General features: G+C 45.2%; 1 protein-coding gene across 1 annotated transcript in view; it reads right to left on the bottom strand.

Annotated features, from left to right (window-relative positions):
- Positions 1-22,123, bottom strand: part of LOC141100019 (permeability factor 2-like) — a 55,629-nt gene extending 33,506 nt beyond the window's left edge. The window contains exons 1-2 of the mRNA XM_073588199.1: positions 22,008-22,123; positions 11,952-12,084 (exon numbers count right to left, since the gene is read on the bottom strand). Coding sequence (XP_073444300.1) covers positions 11,952-12,084; positions 22,008-22,071 — 197 coding nt within the window. The 5' untranslated portion in view covers positions 22,072-22,123. The remainder of the gene's footprint in view (positions 1-11,951; positions 12,085-22,007) is intronic.
- Positions 22,124-23,967: the final 1,844 nt, after the last annotated feature.

Here is a 23,967-nt window from a genome sequence, read left to right as displayed (position 1 = left end):
GTATATTGCTCCATACAGAATAATGAGCTCCACATATTGTTCCATACAGTATGAGCCCCATATAATAATAATAATAAATTTTATTTTTATAGCGCCGACATATTCCGCAGCACTTTACATTTCAGAGGGGATTTGTACAGACAATAGACATTACAGCATAACAATAATCACATACAGTAGATTATAACAAATAACAAGAGGAGTGAGGGCCCTGCTCGCAAGCTCCATACAGAATAATGAGCCCCATATATTGCTCCATACAGTATAATGAGGCCCATGTATTGCTCCATACAGTATGCGCTCCATATATTGCTCCATACAGTATGAGCCCCATATATTGCTCCATACAGAATGAGCCCCATATATTGCTCCAGACAGAATAATGAGCCCCATATATTGCTCCATACAGTATAATGAGCCCCATATATTGCTCAGTACAGAATAACATACCCCATATATTGCTCCATAGAGTATAATGAGCCCCATATATTGCTCCATACAGTATTATGGGTACCACATAGTGCTCTATACAGTATAATGAGCCCCATATAATGCTCCAAACAGTATAATGAGCCCCATATATTGCTCCATACAGAATGAGTCCCATATAATGCTCCATACAGAATAATGAGCCCCATATATTGCTCCATACAAATTGAGTCCCATATAATGCTCCATACAGAATAATGATCCCCATATATTGCTCCATACAGCATGAGCCCCATATAATGCTCCAAACAGTATAATGAGCCCCATATAATGCTAAAACCAGTATAATGCACCTCATATAATACTCCATACAGTATAATGAGCCCCATACCTTGCTCAATACAGAATAGGTCCCATGTAATGCTCCATTCAGAATATGATGGGCCCCATATAATGCTCGAAACAGTACATGATGGGCCTTAGATATTGATCCAAACTCCAAACAGAATGGGCCCCGTGTAATGCTCCATATATAATGGGCCCCATATGAGGCTCCAAATATAATGAGTCCCATATGATGCTCCAGTATATAATGGGCCCCATAAGATGTTCCAGTATATAATGGGCCCCATATGATTCTCCAGTATATAATGGGCCCCATATTATGCTTCAGTATAATGGGCCCCATTTTATGCTCCATATGATGCTCCATATATAATGGGCCCCATATGATTCTCCAGTATATAATGGGCCCCATATTATGCTTCAGTATAATGGGCCCCATATTATGCCCCATATGATGCTCCAGTATATAATGGGCCCCATATATTGCTCAAAACATTTAAAAAAAAAATGAAATCCTCCCCTCTCCTCGCTGGCCACTGCTCTTCTCCAGACTCCTCAACGTCAGCATCTTTTGGCTCTCTGCACAGTGACTGTTCAGGCAGAGGGAGCGCAGAAGTGACGTCACTGCACCCTCTGACCTGAAACGTCACGGTCAGAAGATGCCGCAGTGGAGGAGTGGGAAGAGGCAAGTATCACAAGTGTCGGGGTCCTGAGCAAGTGGGGAGGGGTGGATTCTTTATTAGGCCATGTGGCAACATTTCAGTTCCACAGCAGAGAAAGATTATGGTATGGATGTGAAATGTTGCCACATGGGCTAATAGAGTCCACAACTTTTTTCACAACTTATCGGAGTGATACATTATACACTATATTAAGACAGCATTATACTACTGTATATTATGTTGCATACATCATATAGGTGAGTGCTGTGTGTATATACACTCACTGGCCACTTTATTAGGTACACCATGCTAGTAAGGGGTTGGACCCCTTTTTGCCTTCAGAACTGCCTCAATTCTTCGTGGCAGAGATTCAACAAGGTGCTGGAAGCATTCCTCAGAGATTTTGGACCATATTGACATGATGGCATCACACAGTTGGCGCAGATTTGTCGGCTGCACATCCCTGAGGCGAATCTCCCGTTCCACCACATCCCAAAGATGCTCTATTGGATTGAGATCTGGTGACTGAGGAGGCCATTTGAGTACAGTGAACTCATTGTCATGTTCAAGAAACCAATCTGAGATGATTCGAGCTTTATGACATGGCGCATTATCCTGCTGAAAGTAGCCATCAGATGTTGGGTACATTGTGGTCATAAAGGGATGGACATGGTCAGCAACAATACTCAGGTAGGCTGTGGCGTTGCAACGATGCTCAATTGGTACCAAGGGGCCCAAAGAGTGCCAAGAAAAAATTCCCCACACCATGACACCACCACCACCAGCCTGAACCGTTGATACAAGGCAGGATGGATCCATGCTTTCATGTTGTTTACGCCAAATTCTGACCCTACCATCCGAATGTCGCAGCAGAAATCGAGACTCATCAGACCAGGCAACGTTTTTCCAATCTTCTACTGTCCAATTTCGATGAGCTTGTACAAATTGTAGCCTCAGTTTCCTGTTCTTAGCTGAGAGGAGTGGTACCCAGTGTGGTCTTCTGCTGCTGTAGCCCATCTGCCTCAAAGTTCGACGCACTGTGCGTTCAGAGATGCTCTTCTGCCTACCTTGGTTGTAACGGGTGGCAATTTGAGTCACTGTTGCCTTTCTATCAGCTCGAACCAGTCTGCCCATTCTCCTCTGACCTCTGGCATCAACAAGGCATTTCCGGCCACAGAACTGCCGCTCACTGGATTTTTTTTCTTTTTCGGACCATTCTCTGTAAACCCTAGAGATGGTTGTGCGTGAAAATCCCAGTAGATCAGCAGTTTCTGAAATACTCAGACCAGCCCTTCTGGCACCAACAATCATGCCACGTTCAAAGGCACTCAAATCACCTTTCTTCCCCATACTGATGCTCGGTTTGAACTGCAGGAGATTGTCTTGACCATGTCTACATGCCTAAATGCACTGAGTTGCCGCCATGTGATTGGCTGATTAGAAATTAAGTCTTAACACACAGTTGGACCAGGTGTACCTAATAAAGTGGCCAGTGAGTGTATATATATATATATATATATATACACTCACTGGCCACTTTATTAGGTACACCATGCTAGTAACGGGTTGGACCCCCTTTTGCCTTCAGAACTGCCTCAATTCTTCGTGGCAGAGATTCAACAAGGTGCTGGAAGCATTCCTCAGAGATTTTGGACCATATTGACATGATGGCATCACACAGTTGGCGCAGATTTGTCGGCTGCACATCCCTGATGCGAATCTCCCGTTCCACCACATCCCAAAGATGCTCTATTGGATTGAGATCTGGTGACTGAGGAGGCCATTTGAGTACAGTGAACTCATTGTCATGTTCAAGAAACCAATCTGAGATGATTCGAGCTTTATGACATGGCGCATTATCCTGCTGAAAGTAGCCATCAGATGTTGGGTACATTGTGGTCATAAAGGGATGGACATGGTCAGCAACAATACTCAGGTAGGCTGTGGCGTTGCAACGATGCTCAATTGGTACCAAGGGGCCCAAAGAGTGCCAAGAAAAAATTCCCCACACCATGACACCACCACCACCAGCCTAAACCGTTGATACAAGGCAGGATGGATCCATGCTTTCATGTTGTTTACGCCAAATTCTGACCCTACCATCCGAATGTCGCAGCAGAAATCGAGACTCATCAGACCAGGCAACGTTTTTCCAATCTTCTACTGTCCAATTTCGATGAGCTTGTGCAAATTGTAGCCTCAGTTTCCTGTTCTTAGCTGAGAGGAGTGGTACCCAGTGTGGTCTTCTGCTGCTGTAGCCCATCTGCCTCAAAGTTCGACGCACTGTGCGTTCAGAGATGCTCTTCTGCCTAACTTGGTTGTAACGGGTGGCAATTTGAGTCACTGTTGCCTTTCTATCAGCTCGAACCAGTCTGCCCATTCTCCTCTGACCTCTGGCATCAACAAGGCATTTCCGGCCACAGAACTGCCGCTCACTGGATTTTTTTTCTTTTTTGGACCATTCTCTGTAAACCCTAGAGATGGTTGTGCGTGAAAATCCCAGTAGATCAGCAGTTTCTGAAATACTCAGACCAGCCCTTCTGGCACCAACAATCATGCCACGTTCAAAGGCACTCAAATCACCTTTCTTCCCCATACTGATGCTCGGTTTGAACTGCAGGAGATTGTCTTGACCATGTCTACATGCCTAAATGCACTGAGTTGCCGCCATGTGATTGGCTGATTAGAAATTAAGTCTTAACACACAGTTGGACAGGTGTACCTAATAAAGTGGCCAGTGAGTGTATATATTATATAGGTGATACAGTGACTGGGGTGTATAGTTGCAGTATCACCTATGTAACATATATACAGCAGTATCACCCATATATTGTATTTATACGGCCGGTTTCACACTAGCATGTGTGATGTGAGAAACTCGCATGAGTCTCTCGCATCAACACCCGGCGCTGCTGCTGGCACTCAGGACCGAAGCTGCGGCTGCACAGAAATCCATGCAACCTCACGCTCTGGTCTGAGTGCCGGTGGCAGAGCCGGGTGTTGATGCGAGAGACTCGTGCGAGTTTCTCACGTCACACACGCTAGTGTGACCCCAGCCTAAGTCACAGTATCCCCTATATAATGTATATAGAATGCTGTATATACATTATAAAGGTGATACTGTGATTACACAGATTTAGCAGCCAGTATCACCTATATATTGTATTCACAGCAGTCTATATACAGTATACAGGTGATGGTGCAAGTGCTGTACATACACAAAGATTCCATATTGGATATGGGGGGAGGATGAACTGCTGAGGTGCGTCCATTGTCAGGCGTGCAGAGGAGTGGGTCCCTGGCTTGGATGGTGAGTAGAGCAGAAAACAAAAAAGGGGATATACAGCCCTGGGGGGGGCAGGCATAGCAGGGGAGGCACATAGATCACAGGGTGGGGCTCATAGATCACCGTGGGGACACAGAGATCACCGTGGGGTGGCACAATAATCATGGGGGGGTGGCATGAAGATCACAGGAGGGCACATAGCTGGAGGGCACAGATCACAGGTGGCACAGAGATCACATGGAAGCACAAATATCACAGGGGGTACATAGCAGGGGGCACAGATCACATAGGGGCATATAGTTGGGGGCACAGATCACTAGGGTGCATATATCTGGGGGGCACAGATCACGGGGGCATATAGTCAGGGGGCACAGATCACAGGGGGCATATAGCTGGAGGCACAGATCACAGGGGTGCATATAGCTGGGGGGCACAGATCACAGGGGTGCATATAGCTGGGGGGCACAGATCACAGGGGTGCATATAGCTGGGGGGCACAGATCACAGGGGGCATATAGCAGGGGGGCACAGATCACAGGGGCATATAGCAGGGGGCACAGATCACAGGGGGGCATATAGCAAGGGGCACAGATCACAGGGGCATATAGCTGGGGGGCACAGATCCCAGGGGGCATATAGCTGGGGTCACAGATCACAGGGGCATATAGCTGGGGGGCACAGATCACAGGGGGCATATAGTTGGGAGGCACAGAGATTATATTGGGGCACATAGCTGGGGGCACAGAAATTACCTGCAGACAAGCACTGAGCTCCTATTCCAAGACAGGAGACTGGGAGAGCTAAACCCGCCCATCCCGGCGCTAAACCCGCCCATCTTGATGACATCATCATTCCTGTGCAGAACGCTGCATGCACTTGGGGGTTAAATGGACGGTAGCTGGCAGGGCTGCCGCCGGAGAATTTGTGGACTGCAGGGATCTGCCTGCGGGTCGCATGTGGCCCATGGCCGGAGGTTCCCCACCCATTTTAAAGGGCTGGCGGCGGCCCACTTAGCCACCAGCTCACCGGGCATCTGCCCGGCTGGGCAGATTAGCAATCCAGGCCTGACAGACATGGATATAAGAAGTTTCATCTTCATGAGAACGAAACATTGTATCATCTAGTTTCCTTAAAGCATATTTTAAGTCTTTCTTACGAATAAACTCCACATTCCCCATTCCATCCTTTGTATCCATCAACATAGCAGACATCTCCCTTGATCCATCCACTGTGTCTAACTATCGCCCGATATCTCTTCTCCCTTACTCCTCAAAACTACTGGAACAGCATGTATATCTTGAACTGTCCTCCCACCTCTCCTCCTGTTCCCTCTTTGACCGGTTACAATCTGGCTTCCGACCACATCACTCAATTGAAACTGCCCTAACTAAAGTCACTAACGACTTACTAACCGCCAAGAGCAAGTGACACTACGCTGTCCTCCTTCTCCTGGACCTGTCCAATGCCTTTGACACCGTAGAGCATTCCCTCCTGCTACAGACTCTCTCATCTCTTGGCATCACAGACTTGGCCTTATCCTGGATCTCATCATACCTAACAGACCAAACAATTAGTGTCTCCCTCTCACACACAACCTCCTCAACTCGCCCCCTGTTTGTTGGTGTTCCTCAAGGCTCTGTCCTAGGACCCCTACTATTCTCCATCTACACCTTTGGCTTGGGACAGCTTATAGAATCCTATGGTTTGCAGTATCACCTCTATGCCGATGACACGCAGATCTACCTAACCGGACCCAACCTCGCTTCCTTACTGACTGAAATCCCACAATGTCTGTCTGCTATCTCAGCCTTCTTCTCTGCTCGCATTCTCAAACTGAACATGGACAAAACAGAATTCATCATCTTTCCCCCATCTCACTCTACCCCTCCACCAGACCTATCCATCAATGTCAATGGCTGCTTTCTTTCCCCAGTCCCGCATGCTCGGTGCCTGGGGATGATCCTCGACTCTGTGCTCTCTTTCAAACCACATTTCCAAGCCCTTGACTCCTCCTGCCGCCTCAAACTCAAAAATATTTCCCGGATCCGCTCATTCCTCAACCACGAAACCACAAAAACACTAGTGCATGCTCTTATCATCTCCCGCCTCGACTACTGCAACCTCCTACTCTCTGGCCTCCCCTCTAGCACTCTGGCTCCGCTCCAGTCCATCCTACACTCTGCTGCCCGACTAATCCACCTGTCTCCACGCTATGAAACCAGCCTCCCCCCTATGCCAGGCCCTTCACTGGCTTCCTATTGCCCAGAAGCTCCAATTCAAAACCCTAACCATGACATACAAAGCCATCCACAGCCTGTCTCCTCCATACATCTGTGATATGGTCTCTAGGTACCTACCCGCACGCAGCCTTCGATCATCTCAAGATCTCCTTCTCTACTCCCCCCTTATCTCTTCTTGCCACAACCGCATGCAAGACTTCTCCCGTGCTTCCCCCATACTCTGGTACTCTTTGCCGTAACACATCAGACTCTCACCATCAACGGAAACCTTCAAGAAGAACCTGAAGACCCACCTGTTCTGACAAGCCTACAGCCTGCAATGATCATCGGTCTACTGAACCACCGCACGACCTGCTCTACCCTCTCCTACTGTATCCTCACCCATCCCTGTAGACTGTGAGCCCTCGCAGGCAGGGTCCTCTCTCCTTCCGTACTTGTGTGTCCCTTGTCTTACACATGTTTATTATACTTCCTTTCATTGTGCATTCAGTGCATATATGGGTGTGATCGCCCTCTTTCTGAGCTGGGAAAACCATCCTGTCTGGCCTAAGCTTTTACTAGTGGTTCAGCCGCTCGATCCTTGTTCACATTCACGCCACTTGGCAAGTGAAAAGGTTTTAAATACTAGAGTAGGGACTGTCCCACAAGGGTTGCCGTGACGTGGTGGGATGGCTTGTACATTATTTTGATCAAAATTATGTTTACTAAATACCCTTATTATTATTCCCTTTATGCATTATTTGCAGATTATTTTTTACTTTTTAGGTCAGGATATTTGTGTTTTTTGCTTTCTGTTTTCTCTGGTTAATGGTCATGTGTTAATATGCACTTACATTGTGCATACACATTAACTTACTTTTCTCAGTTCAGATTCGTTTTTTTTTCATTTCATTGTGCATTCAGTGCATATATGGGTGTGACCGCCCTCTTTCTGAGCTGGGAAAACCATCCTGTCTACCCTAAGCTTTTACTAGTGGTTCAGTCGCTCGATCCTTGTTCACATTCACGTCACTTGGCAAGTGAAAAGGTTTTAAATACTAGAGTAGGGACTGTTCCACAAGGGTTGCCGTCACGTGGCGTCATGGCTTGTACATTATTTTGATCAAAATTATGTTTACTAAATACCCTTATTATTATTACCTTTATGCATTATTTGCAGATTATTTTTTACTTTTTAGTTGAGGATATTTGTGCTTTTTGCTTTCTGTTTTCTATGTTTATTATACTTGTCTATATTTCCCCTTTTCACATGTAAAGCACCATGGAATAAATGGCGCTATATAAATGTAAAATAATAATAATAATAATAATAATAATAATCTCCAGCTTCTCTCATATGACCTTTCAGATCCTGCCAGCTCCCTGATGGGGGACGCTCGGAGACGAGGGACCTGTATTCAGTTTGCCAGATCTTTTCCTCCTGTGGGGTCCTTCATATCAACCCCCGACTTGTTTGACCTGGGAAACTCCACATTTACCTGACAAGAACCGAACTTGCGTCTATTGCAACCAACCACGGCGTCCTCCGCATTTCACAAAACCTGTAAACTGATGAAGGCGAACGGTGCTGTGCCGCTCCCCCTGCTATTCTTCAGCTTGATGGTATGGATCTGCCTGTACTGATGGAACAACTCCTCCAGCTCCTTCTCCCGTACATCAGCTAGTAAATTGCCCACATAAATGTCCCCTTCCCCAGAGTGCTGACCCCCAGCTAGAGTGATGGTCGCTATTGTTAAATAGTGTTATGGGAGGGCAATATCTGGGCTGACAAGAGTGATGGAAGACCCAATGTCCTGCAGTCCCTGGGCCTCCTTGCTGATGTCATTTACCTCCCCCAGGTCACGTTCCTTCATGGTAACAGGCATTATATTTTGTGCATTACCACTGGCGAGGATTAGTTGGCATGTTGATATCGTTCTGTTCCCTCTTGGTTACACAGTGGGAGCCAGTCATTGGCTTTGAGTTACAACATTGGCCCAGTGGCACACCAATCCTGCTCCTAGGTTGTTTTTCAGCAGCACATCTACTAGTAGGTGCCACACTACTCCTACATCCATCATTCCATGACTGTGAGCCCAGTCTAAATTCAGTCAGGCCCTCTCAATGTTCAGATTCTCTTCCAGCTACGCTGCCTAACATGCAGCTGATGGGAACAATACATTGGTCCGCTACTAAATGTTCTTTGATCAATGTGATTGAGGCTCCAGAGTCAAGGTGCCTCGCAGCCTCAAGGCCTTCCACCCAGAACGGCTTCAGATGCTGGTTCATGGCCCCTGAGGTGTCCCATCTAGTCTGGGACACTTGGCCTTGTACAACATATACTGTACCTCTTCCACTTCTGATAGGGGTTGTGGGATCCTCTCTCCCCCAGCATTCTAGCCCCTTTGCAGCACAGATTTTACCATTTGGGGACGCGAATGATGTGGGTTAGAACATTCCCAGCACTCCCTTGCTAAGAGTCCCATGTGTCCATAGCTATGGCAGCTCAACCCCCCTCGCTCTGACGCGGGCTATACTTGGGGGCTTGGGAAACCTCCCCATCTTTGTGAAGTCTGAAATCCCCTCCATTCCTCCTCTTGTTGGTCCATGGGTCTCACTGGCCTCCCTGTAAGCCTTAGTTCCTAACTCTCTGAGGCTTACTGAGTGGTTTTCTATCCACCACCCATTCTTTTAAGCCACTTGGGAGCTTGGACATAAATTGTTCCAGCATGAATATATGTATAAGGGGGGGTGACATATGCCTCTCCCTCTCGAGTGTGTTGGCATTGAATATGTGCTGTTCTATTGAGTGTTACCAAACAAGAAAAAAGTACATGCATCAAAGGATTGGGATCACCACATTAATAAATTGATTCAAAAATAACAATTTTTATTGTAAACACCACATACAGATTGTTAAAAACATTTAAAATCCCAAGCAAAAAAATGGACAGAGGATTTGGGTCCAAAGAATATAAGAGTAAAATACTCAGAAAAAATCCCACACAGTCTAATCTGATGACACATGTGTCACACAATCAAATGATATATACCATATATGCATGCTGTTTGACAGACTAAATACAGATCCTGATGCACACAAAATTCAATAAGAATCCAATATCATATACACTTTATAGCGTTAGATATCTAGTTCCAATGGAACAACATTGCTTGCTTGGGATTTTAAATGTTTTTAACAATCAGTATGTGGTGTTTACAATAAAAATTGTTATTTTTGAATCAAATTATTAATGTGGTGATCCCAATCCTTTGATGCATGTACTTTTTTCTTGTTTGGTAGTAGTTTGAATTTATGCATCTGGTGATCCCCTTGCTTATTTAATTGATGGAGCCTGCTTTGTTCTATTGAGTGTTATGTACATTATTATATCTGTTTGATGTTATTATTGATGTACTTTACATTTACTTGGCATAGGATTAGTGAAAGATTTAGAAGATAGAATAGAAGGGTAGCAAAGGACAATGATGGGTATAGATTAGTGGGGCATACTAGAGGTGGAAAATAGGATAGAGAGTAAAGACTTCCTGATTAGGGCAGAAGTGATGTAGCAGTGAGAGAGGACACATGGATAGCCCTGGGGGTGAAGATTGCTGAGACAATGAGGGACCCCAGGCTAAGCAGCATGCAAGCGATCACCATCAATTACAGTAACCATTCCATAGGAGATTTGGGGCTAATGGCCGGGACAAGGCAGAGCTGAGCGCGCCTTTTACCTTTTTCCAATGGAAACCAGACAAGGGGTATGGGAGGAGGATGGTGGATCTAAGGGCACAGACGCCGCAGAAGTGAAAGGAGTTTCTGCGCGACAGAAGTTGTTGGAAGAGACAGGGATACAAGTGTCTTCAGGAAGGAAGTTGTTAGAGAAAACCGGGAGAGTTCAAGGAATGCCAATGTATGTCAACTATGCTACGTCTGTATCAAGAACCCTGTTTTCAAGTAAAGTTGATCTGTTAAGTATGGACATGGAGTCTGGAGTTGTTTGTGAGAACCGTGAATTTGGAGCTGGGATTACAGTATCCGAGGGAACCCTGGAATCTAATGTGAGTGTTCAAGTTGGTATACATCACACAAAACAGATGGATCTTCGTGTTTCCTTTGTGGGGTGCCAGGGTGTGGCAACACAACAGCTCCTCACAACGACTACCACCCTGGCCTTGTCACATATCCAAGTCCTTCTATCCACTGAGTGCATGCCGTATGTACAAGGCAAACCCCCAATGCGTGTATGCAATGGGTTTGACAGTCTCCAGAAAATTCCTCCTGTAGGTTTCAGGAGTGACAGCATACCTCTCTAGTAAAGCCCTGTGAATTGTATAATAACAGCTCTGATCCCTAGAAGACAAGTTATTAAACACTTCTCTTGCTTTTACAGTTGGCCAACTCTCAAAAATCTGGACTAGTCACCGACTGATACGTCATGCAGCAGGCAGAGGTTCTTAAATAACCAGAGATGTTTATCAATATCCGAGGTGTCAGTAAGCAAATCTCCAATAAAACACAACAATCGGTTCCACATAAGCGGTGCTCCATGCTGGATAAAGTCCACATCCCTTAGAGCCATGGATTCCGCTCTACATCCATTGGTCCAGTAGTCTTTAGAACAAGGCCAGCTCCTCTCACACAAACACAAATACATTACTACTTCTTACAGTTCCTAATCGGGACCTGAATGGAGGGTGCACCAGCTGAGCAACTGCAAGACCTTCCACACAATTAATTCAAGGACCTTTAAGGTCATGTCATTAAAAGAGGAGGAAATGGGGCAGATCTGTCTGATCAGGAAGGACAGTCTGTCATTATACTCCTATATCACAGGAAGCTGCCTCCAGACTATAAGACGCACACGCAAGAGTTTTTCCAGTTAAAAAGTGCGTCTTATAGTAGGAAAAATGCAGTCAATTACAAAGTTTAGTTATCAGCCAGTTGCTTAGAATTTTGATTATCTTAACAAGAAAGACTCTACAGGATATATTTAATATACTTACATGATTTCTTTCTTTCTGCAGTTTTGAGTTTCATACAAAACTTTAACACGTTGAAAATGTTTCTGATGAATGACCTCATTTGTCGTTTTTAAGCATTTGCACCTTCTTCCGACATGTTTGCTTTCCCAATTGCCTGTAAAGTGTAAAATAACATTTTGTATACACCTTTCTACTGAAATGCTAATGTGGAGCAATAATATAAAATAAGCAATTTAACAAAACATTCAGCAACAGTAAAGAAGAGAAATCCAAGATCTGATACGTACTGTACATCTAGACGCTCTAGAAGCCTGATTTATCATTTACATTTCTTTTTTAAGTTAGTTTTTTTTTTTCTTAATCTTGTGGTATTTCTGCTTTTTTGTGCACATTCTTCAAAATGGTGTATGCAGATCATGATTTTTGTGCAATATAAAAAGAATATTTTTGTTTTGGAATATTTTTTAGATTTTTTTAGAACAAACAGTTGCACTTTTCACAAAATCATTCAAAAATTGCCTCTAAATTTTCTGGCGTACACAAAATTCCTCCCAAGGGTTGAACTGTAGTACATACAGTATGTGACAAATTTTTGCAAATCTTTGTAAAGTCGCAACTGATGAATGTGTTGAAAACATTTGGAGAAACCTAATCTGTCAATAGTGGCAAACTAAAAAAAAAAAAAAAAAAAAAAAAAAGATGAGCACATATAAAATAAACTTCAGATAATACGCAAGACACTAAATACTTAACAAAACACTTGCACAAATGCAATAAATGGGCGCAACCGCATTTGTTTTATAAATTGCAAATTTTCTGTACATGATCAGCCTTTCACCCAATTTTACCTCATCCTTAATCCCACATAGTTTGTTGCCTGTTGAGTGTAGAAGATTGACATCTGTGTGGCTCACTTTTCAAAGATGTCAAGAATAAGTTTTTTTCTTTTGCTGCCATTGAGACCCCGCTGTCAGGTGAGGACGCCGTCAGTAGTACGTCTACCAGTGGGCACTTGTATTCCCGCATTTTACAATCTCGCTCTAGTGCTTTTAGCGGAGATCCAGCAGGGTGGTCACCCAGTAATTAGCACTTGTAACAATCTGGGCAACTCAAAGGCAGGCACAGCAGTATGTATTTCCTCATGTGCGGCACGCTGCCCAGAGGCAACGACAGGCTGACCTCGGTGGGAGGTGTATCATCTGTATCCCCCCAGCCATGCGCCAGTAAAGTAACAGCCTGGACTGCATTCCCCCCAGGAGGTTTAGGGGAGGGTGGCATGATAGGGAGATCTGTGTCTTTTGTTCAAATAAAGGACTTTATTCTGGATGTTATTTTTCTCAATGTGACCATGGGGTTACTAATGGGGTCTTCTTATAGACGCCTCTCCATTACTAACCTCTAGGTTTGATGACACCTGACAATACAAAGGTGACATCAACCTCAATGCTATCATCCCGCTTGCCACAACACCATGGCAAATGGGAAAAATGAATGAGCCATTTCTAGGGAGGTTGAGGGCTGATGTTTTTAGTCTGAAAGGTGGCCAATATCCATGCCTGCCTAGCCTTTGCTGGTTATTACTTATAGGAAGACCCTACGTCATTTTTTTTGGGGGGTCCCCCATTCTATCCCCTTAATGACGGGATCTATACATGATTCAATGCCTCTCCCTGTTTGGTGCGGGCTCTGACGATGAGCCCGCACCTTTTAACCCTCCGTCAGGCGCAATAGATCTGACAGGCACACAGTAATTAGTTTCACTTCTCTCTCCTTGCCCACTTATCAGAAAACCCCACCCCTCCTAGTTATCTCCTGACTCTACAGGCTCTGTGAAACCTGATATCACAGTGACTCAGCAGACCTTCTAGTGAGCAGATATCAACACTTTGGCTTCTCAGGCACATTGTGCCTGATTTCAACACAAATTGAAAGGTTAGTATTTTCTTTTTTTATTCATCACGATTGTGTATTTAGCTTGTTTTATGAAGGATTAATGCTAAGTTAGTGTACATAAGTACTGTTTTCTTAGACAAAAGGAGGGTGGCTTCTAAGGCATATTGCGCCCTAACACATACTCTTTCTCTCTTGCTTCAGATTTTCTGCTGCAATGGCCAGAAAACAGTATGATTCATCTAAACCCCTTCATTTAGAAGAAATGAAGATTTTTTTGTTAGAAGATGATGAGGAAGAACCAGCAGTAACTGAGGATTTAGAGGAATCTAGTGACATTTCATCTGAAGATGAGGTAGCAGAATGTAACACTGATTCTGGAACAGAGCAGGATGGTGATGACACTGATACAGAGGAAACAGACACATATCTAGCTTATTATTTGGGCAAAGATAAAAATACAAAGGACGTCCCAAGGACGTTCCAGAACAAACACCGACTCTACCACCTTCTAAAAGACGCAGTTGTACTACCTGCTCATTTGTATCTGGTTTCAGAAGGCTTTCTAAATATGACTGCAAAATATGTAAAGAATCAATCTGCCTTTCCCATGCAACTTTCGTCTGCCAGCCTTGCTTTTCTAAGTGTACCTGTGCTGCTTCTGCTGCAATTGAAACCACTGAAGATGAGTAGAAAATAATTAAGTAACATCTAAGTGCAATATCCTTTAAGTTTTTTTCCATAATTTTATATTTAAGCAATAGTTAAGTAAAGATAACTGGAGCCTATTTGGCGGTACTACCGAAAAATGGTACTTTTAGTTTTAATAAGTTTATGGTTAATAAATGTTTTTTTTTTAATCTGATTTGGTGTAATCTCTTTTAATACATTCCTATGAAGGTCACTGACTACTTCTATAGTCCTGAAATTGAAATATGTAGCTACTATAGGTGGTTTTCTGACCTGTGCTTGTCAGGCACATTGCGCATGAACTGAGGAGAATCTATATTGCGCCTGACGGAGGGTTAAGGCACATGACAGCTGATCCGATCAGCTGACATGTGCCGCTAACAGCCGCGGGAGGAATCGTGATCCTCTGGCGGCTGTTAACCCGTTAAATGCTGCTGTCATACGCTGACAGCGGCATTTAATATGCATTTCCGGCAACCACGCCCCACGTGATCTCGGGTCACCGATGGGTTGGCATGACAATCAGAGGTCTCCTGAAGGCCTCTACGGTTGTCACTTCGGTTGTGCCACCCGGGGGTCGGTGCTCATAGCAAGTGAGGTATTCTGCTACAACATGCAGGCGATCTGATCATCGCCTGTATGTAGCAGAGCCGATCGGGTTATGGCAGCTTCTAGTCTCCCATGGAGACTGTTGAAGCATGCCAAAAGTGAAAAAATGGTTTTAAAACTATAAAAAAATGTAAAAGTTCAAATCTCTCCCCTTTCGCCCCATTCAAAATAAAACAAAACAAAAAATCAAACATACACATATTTGGTATCGCCACATTCAGAATCGCCCGATATCAATAAAAAAAGGATTAACCTGATCGCTAAACGGCGTAGCGAGAAAAAAGTCAGAACGCCAGAATTAATTTTTTTGGTCGCCGTGACATTGCATTAAAATGCAATAATGGGCGATCAAAAGAACGTATCTGTATAAAAAATGGTATAATTAAAAACGCCAGCTTGGCGCACAAAAAATAAGTCTTCACCCAACCTGAGATCAGGAAAAATGGAGACGCTACGGGTCTCGAAAAATTGCGCAATTTTGTTTTAGAAAAGTTGGGAATTTTTTTTCACTACTTAGATAAAAAAAGAACCTAGACATGTTTGGTGTCTATGAGCTTGTAATGACCTGGAGAATCATAATGGCAGGTCGGTCAGGTTCAGCATTTAGTGAACCTAGTAAAAAAAGCTAAACAAAAAAACATGTGGGATTGCATTTTTTTTTTGCAGTTTCACCGCACTAGGAATTTTTTTCCCTTTTTCCCGGACACGATATGTTAAAACCAATGGTGTCGTTCAAAAGTACAACTTAACCCCTTCCTGACATCCGACGGACTATCCCGTCCATGGGACCCGGGCCCCTATGACCATGGACGGGATAGTACGTCTACCGCGATCAGCGGCGCCCACGTGGTGAGTGCCGCTGATCGCGGCCGGGTGTCTGCTGATTATCACAGCTGACACCCGGCACAATGTGTCAGGGGCGGTCACGGACCGCCCCCGACACGTTAACCCCTTGCACACCGCGATCAAACATGATCGCGGTGTACCGGGGTTTAAAGGGAAGCATCGGCAGGGAGGGGGCTCCCTCCGTGCTTCCCTGAGCCCCCCACGGCAGCGCAATGTGCAGCGCTGCTGCCGGGGGCTCCTTTCCTGCAGGCCCCCGAATCCAAGATGGCGACGGGGGCCTTCGGGGGCCTGCAGGAAGCTGGCTTCCTCAGTGCCTGCAAAGCGCAGGCATGAGGAAGCCTTGTGCACTGCCTGTGACAGATTGCTGATCTGTCACAGTGATCTGTGATGTGACAGATCAGCGATCTGTCACAGAACAGTGATGTCACACCTGGGACTATTTAATAAAGTTAAAAAAAAATAAAAATAAAATGTTAAAATAATTTTAAAAAAATTGCCAAATAAATTACAAAAAAAAAAAAAATATTCCCCCAAATAAATCCATTTTTTGAAAATTAAAAAAAAAAAAACAATAAAAGTACACATATTAGGTATCGCCGCGTCCATAACGACCCGCCCTATAAAACTGTCCCATTAGTTAACCCCTTTAGCGAACCCCTTAAAAAATAAAAATAAAAAACGAAGCAAAAAATAATGATTTATTATCCTACCGCCAAACAAAAAGTGTAATAACGCGCGATCAAAAAGACGCATATAAATATCCATGGTACCGCTGAAAACGTCATCTTGTCCCGCAAAAAACGAGCCACCACACAGCATCATCAGCGAAAAAATAAAAAAGTTATAGCTCGCAGAATAAAGCGATGCAAAAATAATTATTTTTTATATAAAATAGTTTTCATTGCATAAAACCGACAAAACATAAAAAAACGACCTAATTGAGGTATCACTGTAACCGTACTGACCCGAAGAATAAAACCGCTTTATCAATTTTACCGCACGCTGAACGGTGTAAACGCACCCCCCTCAAAAGAAATTCATGAAACGCTGGTTTTTGTTCATTCTGCGTCCCAAAAATCGGAATAAAAAGCGATCAAAAAATGTCACGTGCCCGAAAATGGTACCAATAAAAACGTCAACTCGTCCCGCAAAAAATAAGACCTCACATGACTCGGTGGATCAAAATACGGAAAAATTATAGCTCTCAATATGTGGTGATGCAAAAACTATTTTTACGACAGCCGCCAAACATAAAAACCGCCATAAATAGTAAATCAAACCCCCCATTATCACCCCCTTAGTTAGGGAAAAATAATAAAATAAAAAAAATGTATTTATTTCCATTTTTCCATTAGGGTTAGGGTTAGGGCTAGGGTTAGGGCTGAGATTAGGGTTAGGGGTGTGTTGGGGTTCGGGTTGGAGTTAGAATTGGGGGTTTCCACTGTTTGGGCACATCAGGGGCTCTCCAAATGCAACGTGGCGTCTGATTTCAATTCCAGCCAATTCTGAGTTGAAAAAGTCAAATGGTGCTCCTTCCCTTCCAAGCTCTGACATGCGCCCAAACAGTGTTTTACCCCCACATGTAGGGTATCAGCCTACTCAGGACAAATTGCAAAACAATTTTTGGGGTCCAAATTCTCCTGTTACCCTTAGGAAAATAAAAAATTGGGGGCAAAAATATCATTTTTGTGGAAAAAAATGATTTTTTTATTTTCACGTCTGAGTGTTATAAAATTCTGTGAAGCACTTGGGGGTTCAAAGTGCTCACCACACATCTAGATAAGTTCCGTGGGGGGTCTAGTGTCCAAAATGGGGTCACTTGTGGGGAGTTTCAATAGTTTAGGTACATCAGGGGCTCTCCAAATGCACATGACACCCGCAGACCATTCCATCAAAGTCTGCATTCCAAAACGTCACTACTTCCCTTCCGAGCCCCGACGTGGGTCCATACAGTAGTTTTCTCCCACATATGGGGTGTCAGCGTGCTCATGACAAATTGGACAACAACTTTTGGGGTCCAATTTCTCCTGTTACCCTTGGGAAAATGAAAAAATTGGGGACTAATTGATCATGCTTGTGGAAAAAATACGATTTTTTTATTTTCATGCCCGGGCATTATAAACTTCTGTGAAGCCCTTGGGGGGTTCAAAGTGCTCACCACACATCTAGATAAGTTCCTTAGGGCAGTGGTCCCCAACCTTTTTTGCACCAGGGACCGGCTTGAACCAAGACCATTCTTCCATGGCCCGGCAGGGCGGGGATGGAGGTGTGACAGGGGCGGGGCTTTGGTCATAAGGGGGCGGGGCTATGGACGCGGTTGTAGTTTAGCAGTGCATATTTATCATTTAATTATAACATTTTTAATGTGACTCAACTCACCATAGGTTTTGAATGAGTGGGAGCACCTGGCTTGTTTCTCTGTTTCAGTGGGAGCACTGGGCTACTTCTACTGATGACCGTCACTGCTAATGATGATTGGAACCTACAAGGAAATGGAGCATTGAGCACTTAAGAACAATTGTACTGGAGTACTGTACATGCTGATCATTTTCTAATCATCAGAAAATGTATGTGTGGTCCCCCCCGTCCAGCTCTGTGTGGCTCCCCCTGTTGTATGCATGGCTCCCCTGTCCCATCCTGTATACATGGCTCTGCTCCCACTCTCCCATCCTGTATACATGGCTCCGCTCCCATCCTCCCATCCTGTATGCATGGCTCTGCTCCCACTCTTCTATCCTGTATACATGGCTCCCCTGTCCCATCCTGTATGCATGGCTCCGCTCCCACTCTCCCGGCCTCCCTTGTATATATGGCTCCGCTCCCACTCTCCCTCCCCTGTATATATTGCTCCGCTCCCACTCTCCCTCCCCTGTATATATGGCTCCGCTCCCACTCTCCCTCCCCTGTATATATGGCTCCGCTCCCACTCTCCCTCCCTTGTATATATGGCTCCGCTCCCATTCTCCCTCCCCTGTATATATGGCTCCGCTCCCATTCTCCCTCCCCTGTATATATGGCTCCGCTCCCATTCTCCCTCCCCTGTATATATGGCTCTGCTCCCACTCTCCCTCCCCTGTATATATGGCTCTGCTCCCACTCTCCCTCCCCTGTATATATGGCTCCGCTCCCACTCTCCCTCCCTTGTATTTATGGCTCCGCTCCCACTCTCCCTCCCCTGTATATATGGCTCCGCTCCCATTCTCCCTCCCCTGTATATATGGCTCCGCTCCCATTCTCCCTCCCCTGTATATATGGCTCCGCTCCCACTCTCCCTCCCCTGTATATATGGCTCTGCTCCCACTCTCCCTCCCCTGTATATATGGCTCCGCTCCCACTCTCCCTCCCCTGTATATATGGCTCCGCTCCCACTCTCCCTCCCTTGTATATATGGCTCCGCTCCCATTCTCCCTCCCCTGTATATATGGCTCCGCTCCCATTCTCCCTCCCCTGTATATATGACTCCGCTCCCACTCTCCCTCCCCTGTATATATGGCTCTGCTCCCACTCTCCCTCCCCTGTATATATGGCTCCGCTCCCACTCTCCCTCCCCTGTATATATGGCTCTGCTCCTACTCTCCCTCCCCTGTATATATATGACTCCGCTCCCATTCTCCCTCCCCTGTATATATGGCTCCGCTCCCACTCTCCCTCCCCTGTATATATGGCTCTGCTCCCACTCTCCCTCCCCTGTATATATGGCTCCGCTCCCACTCTCCCTCCCCTGTATATATGGCTCTGCTCCCACTCTCCCTCCCCTGTATATATGGCTCCGCTCCCACTCTCCCTCCCTTGTATATATGGCTCCGCTCCCACTCTCCCTCCCCTGTGTATATGGCTCCGCTCCCATTCTCCCTCCCTTATATTTATGGCTCCGCTTGGCTCCCCCATCCTCCCCATCATACTTACCCTCACGTCGCTGAACTTCCTTCCCGTCGCTGCACGTCCCTGCATCTCGCGGCGCTTCAGCTTCTTCCTGTGCGGAGCGGTCACGTGATACCGCTCATTAAGGTCCATGAATATGGACGCCACACCTATGGGAGATGAGTGGCGTCCATATTCATGACCTTAAATGAGCGGTAGCACGTGACCGCTCAGCGCTGGATGAAGCCGCCGCGGGATGCAGGGTGAGTATCAGCTGCTGCACCGCCCCCCGGCTCCCCTTCTGTGAAGCACTGGGGGGTTCAAAGTTTTCACCACACATCTAGATAAGTTCCTTGGGGGGGTCTAGTTTACAAAATGGTGTCATTTGTGGGGGGTTTCCACTGTTTAGGTACATCAGGGGTTTTCCAATCGCGACATGGTGTCCGATCTCAATTCCAGCCAAAAACGTCAAATGGCGCTGCTTCCCTTCCGAGCTCTGCCATGCGCCCAAATAGTGGTTTACCCCCACATGTGGGGTATCATCGTACTCAGGACAAATTGCACAATAACTTTTAGGGTCCTGTTACCCTTGGAAAAATAAGAATTGAGGGTGAAACGATCATTTTTGTGGAAAAAATATGATTTTTTAATTGTACGGCTTTATGTTATAAACTTCTGTGAAGCCCTTGGGGGTTCAAAGTTCTCACCACACATCTAGATAAGTTCCTTAGAGGGTCTAGTTTCCAAAATGGTGTCATTTGTGGGGGTTTCCACTGTTTTGTTACATCAGGGGTTTTCCAATTGCGACATGATGTCCGATCTCAATTCCAGCCAAAAACGTCAAATGGCGCTGCTTCCCTTCCGAGCTCTGCCATGCACCCAAATAGTGGTTTACCCCCATATGTGGGGTATCAGCGTACTCAGGACAAATTGCACAATAACTTTTAGGGTCCTGTTACCCTTGGGAAAATAAAAATTGGGGTGAAAAGATCATTTTTGTGGAAAAAATATGATTTTTTAATTGTACTGCTGTACGTTATAAACTTCTGTAAAGCCCTTGTGGGTTCAAAGTTCTCACCACATATCTAGATAAGTTCCTTGGGGGGTCTAGTTTCCAAAATGGGGTCACTTGTAGGGGGTTTCCACTGTTTAGGTACATCAGGGACTCTCCAAACGTGACATGGCGTCCGATCTGAATTCCAGACAATTTTGCATTGAAAAAGTCAAACGGTGCTCCTTCCATTCGGAGCTCTGCCATGCGCCGAAACAGTCGTTCCCCCCCACATATCAGGTATCAGCGTACTCAGGACAAATTGCACAGTAACTTTTGCAGTCCAATTTCTCCTGTTACCCTTGGTAAAATAAAAAAATTTGAACCTGAAGTACTTTTTTTGTGAAAAAAAGTTAGATGTTCATTTTTTTTTAAATATTCAAAAAAATTCCTGTGACGCACCTAAAGGGTTAATAAACTTCTTGAATGTGGTTTTGAGCACCTTAAGGGGTGCAGTTTTTAGAATGGTGTCACTTTTGGGTATTTTCTATCATATAGACCCCTCAAAGTGGCTTCAAATGTGATGTGGTCCGTAAAAATAAAATGGTGTTGTAAAAATGAGAAATCGCTGGTCAACTTTTAACCCTTATAACTTCCTAACAAAAAAAAATTTTGGTTCCAAAATTGTGCTGATGTAAAGTAAACATGTGGGAAATGTTAGTTATCAAGTTTTTTGGGTGCCATATCTCTGTGATTTAAGGGCATAAAAATTCAAAGTTGGAAAATTGCGAAATTTTCAAAATTTTCGCCAAATTTCCGTTTTTCTCACAAACGCAAGTTATTTGAATGAAATTTTACCACTAACATGAAGTACAATATGTCACGAGAAAACAATGTCAGAATCACCGAGATCCATGGAAGCGTTCCAGAGTTATGACCTCATAAAGGTACAGTGGTCAGAATTGTAAAAATTGGCCCGGTCATGAACGTGCAAACCACCCTTGGGGGTGAAGGGGTTAAAGTACAAGCCCTCACATTGCCATATTGACGGAAAAATAAAAAAGTCATGGCACTGGGAAGGAGGGGAACGAAAAATGAAAACGCAAAACTGAAAAAAGCTCCTGTGTTTAAGGGGGTTAAAAAGCTGAACCATGTAAATTAGTGGAAAACATAAGCAAAGAAAAGCTTACCAAATGTTGTATAGAAGCAATGAAGAGAGAGAATAAGCCACAGCAACACCAGGTAGCTTCTCATCTTGACTCCAGATTTTATGTGTCTTTGGGAACGGTCCTAAACCATTTTTATCTACTGGCAAAAGGAAAGGGGAAATGATGTAAATGGGAAAAGATGGAAACCTACAAATCTACCTAATAGACAATTTTATCACTATGATAGCCTGTGTTAATAAACAAATTACAATGGATAGCATTGTGCATAAATGTACGGTAATCATTTTAATAGGGAACTTACTACCTTTACTTACTGACTGAGCTACTAAGACACTTGACACTCTTTGAAAGGAATCTTTCACTTGATTTTACTACATCTCAGCATAATATAGGGGCAGAGACCCTGAATCCAGAGATGTATCATTTATTGGGCTGCTTGCTGTCATTTTGATAAAATCTTTGTTTTATCTGTTGTAGATCTACCAGTTCTCTGGATGCTTAGCTCTGTACAATGTCCCTACATCATTGATTGGCAGCTTTTTGCCCATGTGTACATAGAAAGCTGCCAATCAGTGGTGGGGGCGGGGTTATACAAAGATCATGAATATGGAGGACTACATGGCAACAGGTTCACTAGTCCTCTAATGATGATCGCCTGCTGATCACACAGTGGTGTAGGGTCGGTGGGCCGAGCTGGGGGGTGGTCCCTCTTCTTACCGTGCAGAGACATAACAGAGACAAGATGGAGGCAAGTTCAGGGTGCAAAAGGTCCAAGCTTTATTCTCTGGCCGTCCACTTGACAGCCTCCACAGTACACCGCACTTCAAAGCAATACACTTTACTTCGCTTCCCTTGTCGGCCCTCCGTTTCCAGAGCCGCTTCTCACACCGTACTTTACACTAGGGACGTGTCTGCACACACCGTCCCCTCCTCACTCGTCGACACTGCTGACAGGTCCGTCACTGTGGCCGCCTTAGGCCCGTAAACCAACAGCGCTTCACCGATCAGTCGTCGGGTCAGATACGGTGTCTCACACCCAGTGCCTCGTCCCTTCTGCGGTTCTTCCTGTCAGGACCACCCCCCTGACGTTCTCTCTCCTCAGTCCCCCTGGTTTAGATTCTCCTCACACCACACAGACTGTCGCAGTCCTCCTGTCACTGGAGCTCCCCCTGGGGACTGGAACCTTCTGGAACCCTCCCTCAGTATTTATAGCTCTCCCGGTCCCCTGTCACTGTAACCCGCCCCCCATGACCACGGTTTCTAAAGCCCTAAGCTGTTGTCAAGTCCTTTGCTCACACTCCTCCCTGCCATCTAATGGTCAACCCAAGGTACTGCACGTCCACTACACTTTCCTAGCTGTTTCCCCACTGTAATATCTGACACCTACCTACACTGTGCAAACCTTTCCTTCTTCACTCTGACTAGTCCGTCCGTCAGGTCACCTTCCCTACACTCCTCCTTCCTTTGTCAATTGTCATCCTCGACAATCGTCATCCCTGCCTTCGTCGTTCTGAAGCTACACCTACACTCTGTTGTCGGACCAGCTGTTGGGCCACACCCACTATCTGCGGGGGCCGAACCATACTGGGAGCACTATGCTCTGAGCAGCCTACTGCTACTCACCAGCGCGCACGCCACATGACAACGTCTTTCAAATTGGGCTAGGTACACCCATATTCTCTCTATGGCGTGTACCTTCCCCTATTCTCCCCTACTGTCACCTTCCACTATTCGGTACGCCATGATCGAGGTCTCTTACCTTCCAGATCATTACCAGCGCCCGCCTTCCTCCTTCAGGGGTGTCCGTGGTGTTGGGGACCTGACCTAGGACGGCTGTCTCTCCCATGTCTTCCAACTCATTTTCCCTTCTTTCAATTACATGTCATGGTCGGCGTCCCGGTCTTCCAGACCCCCTCAACTCTTAGATCCCTACCGGATCTCACACTTTCCTTTGGTCCCGCAGACCTTCCCTTACCCGGAC

Source organism: Dendrobates tinctorius, unplaced genomic scaffold, assembly GCF_039654945.1.
Source record: "Dendrobates tinctorius isolate UK_male_01 unplaced genomic scaffold, ASM3965494v1 ptg000011l, whole genome shotgun sequence".
Classification (NCBI taxonomy): Eukaryota; Metazoa; Chordata; class Amphibia; order Anura; family Dendrobatidae; genus Dendrobates; species Dendrobates tinctorius.
The sequence above is the reverse complement of the archived record's forward strand: the minus strand, read 5'-3'. Positions and strand labels throughout refer to the sequence as shown.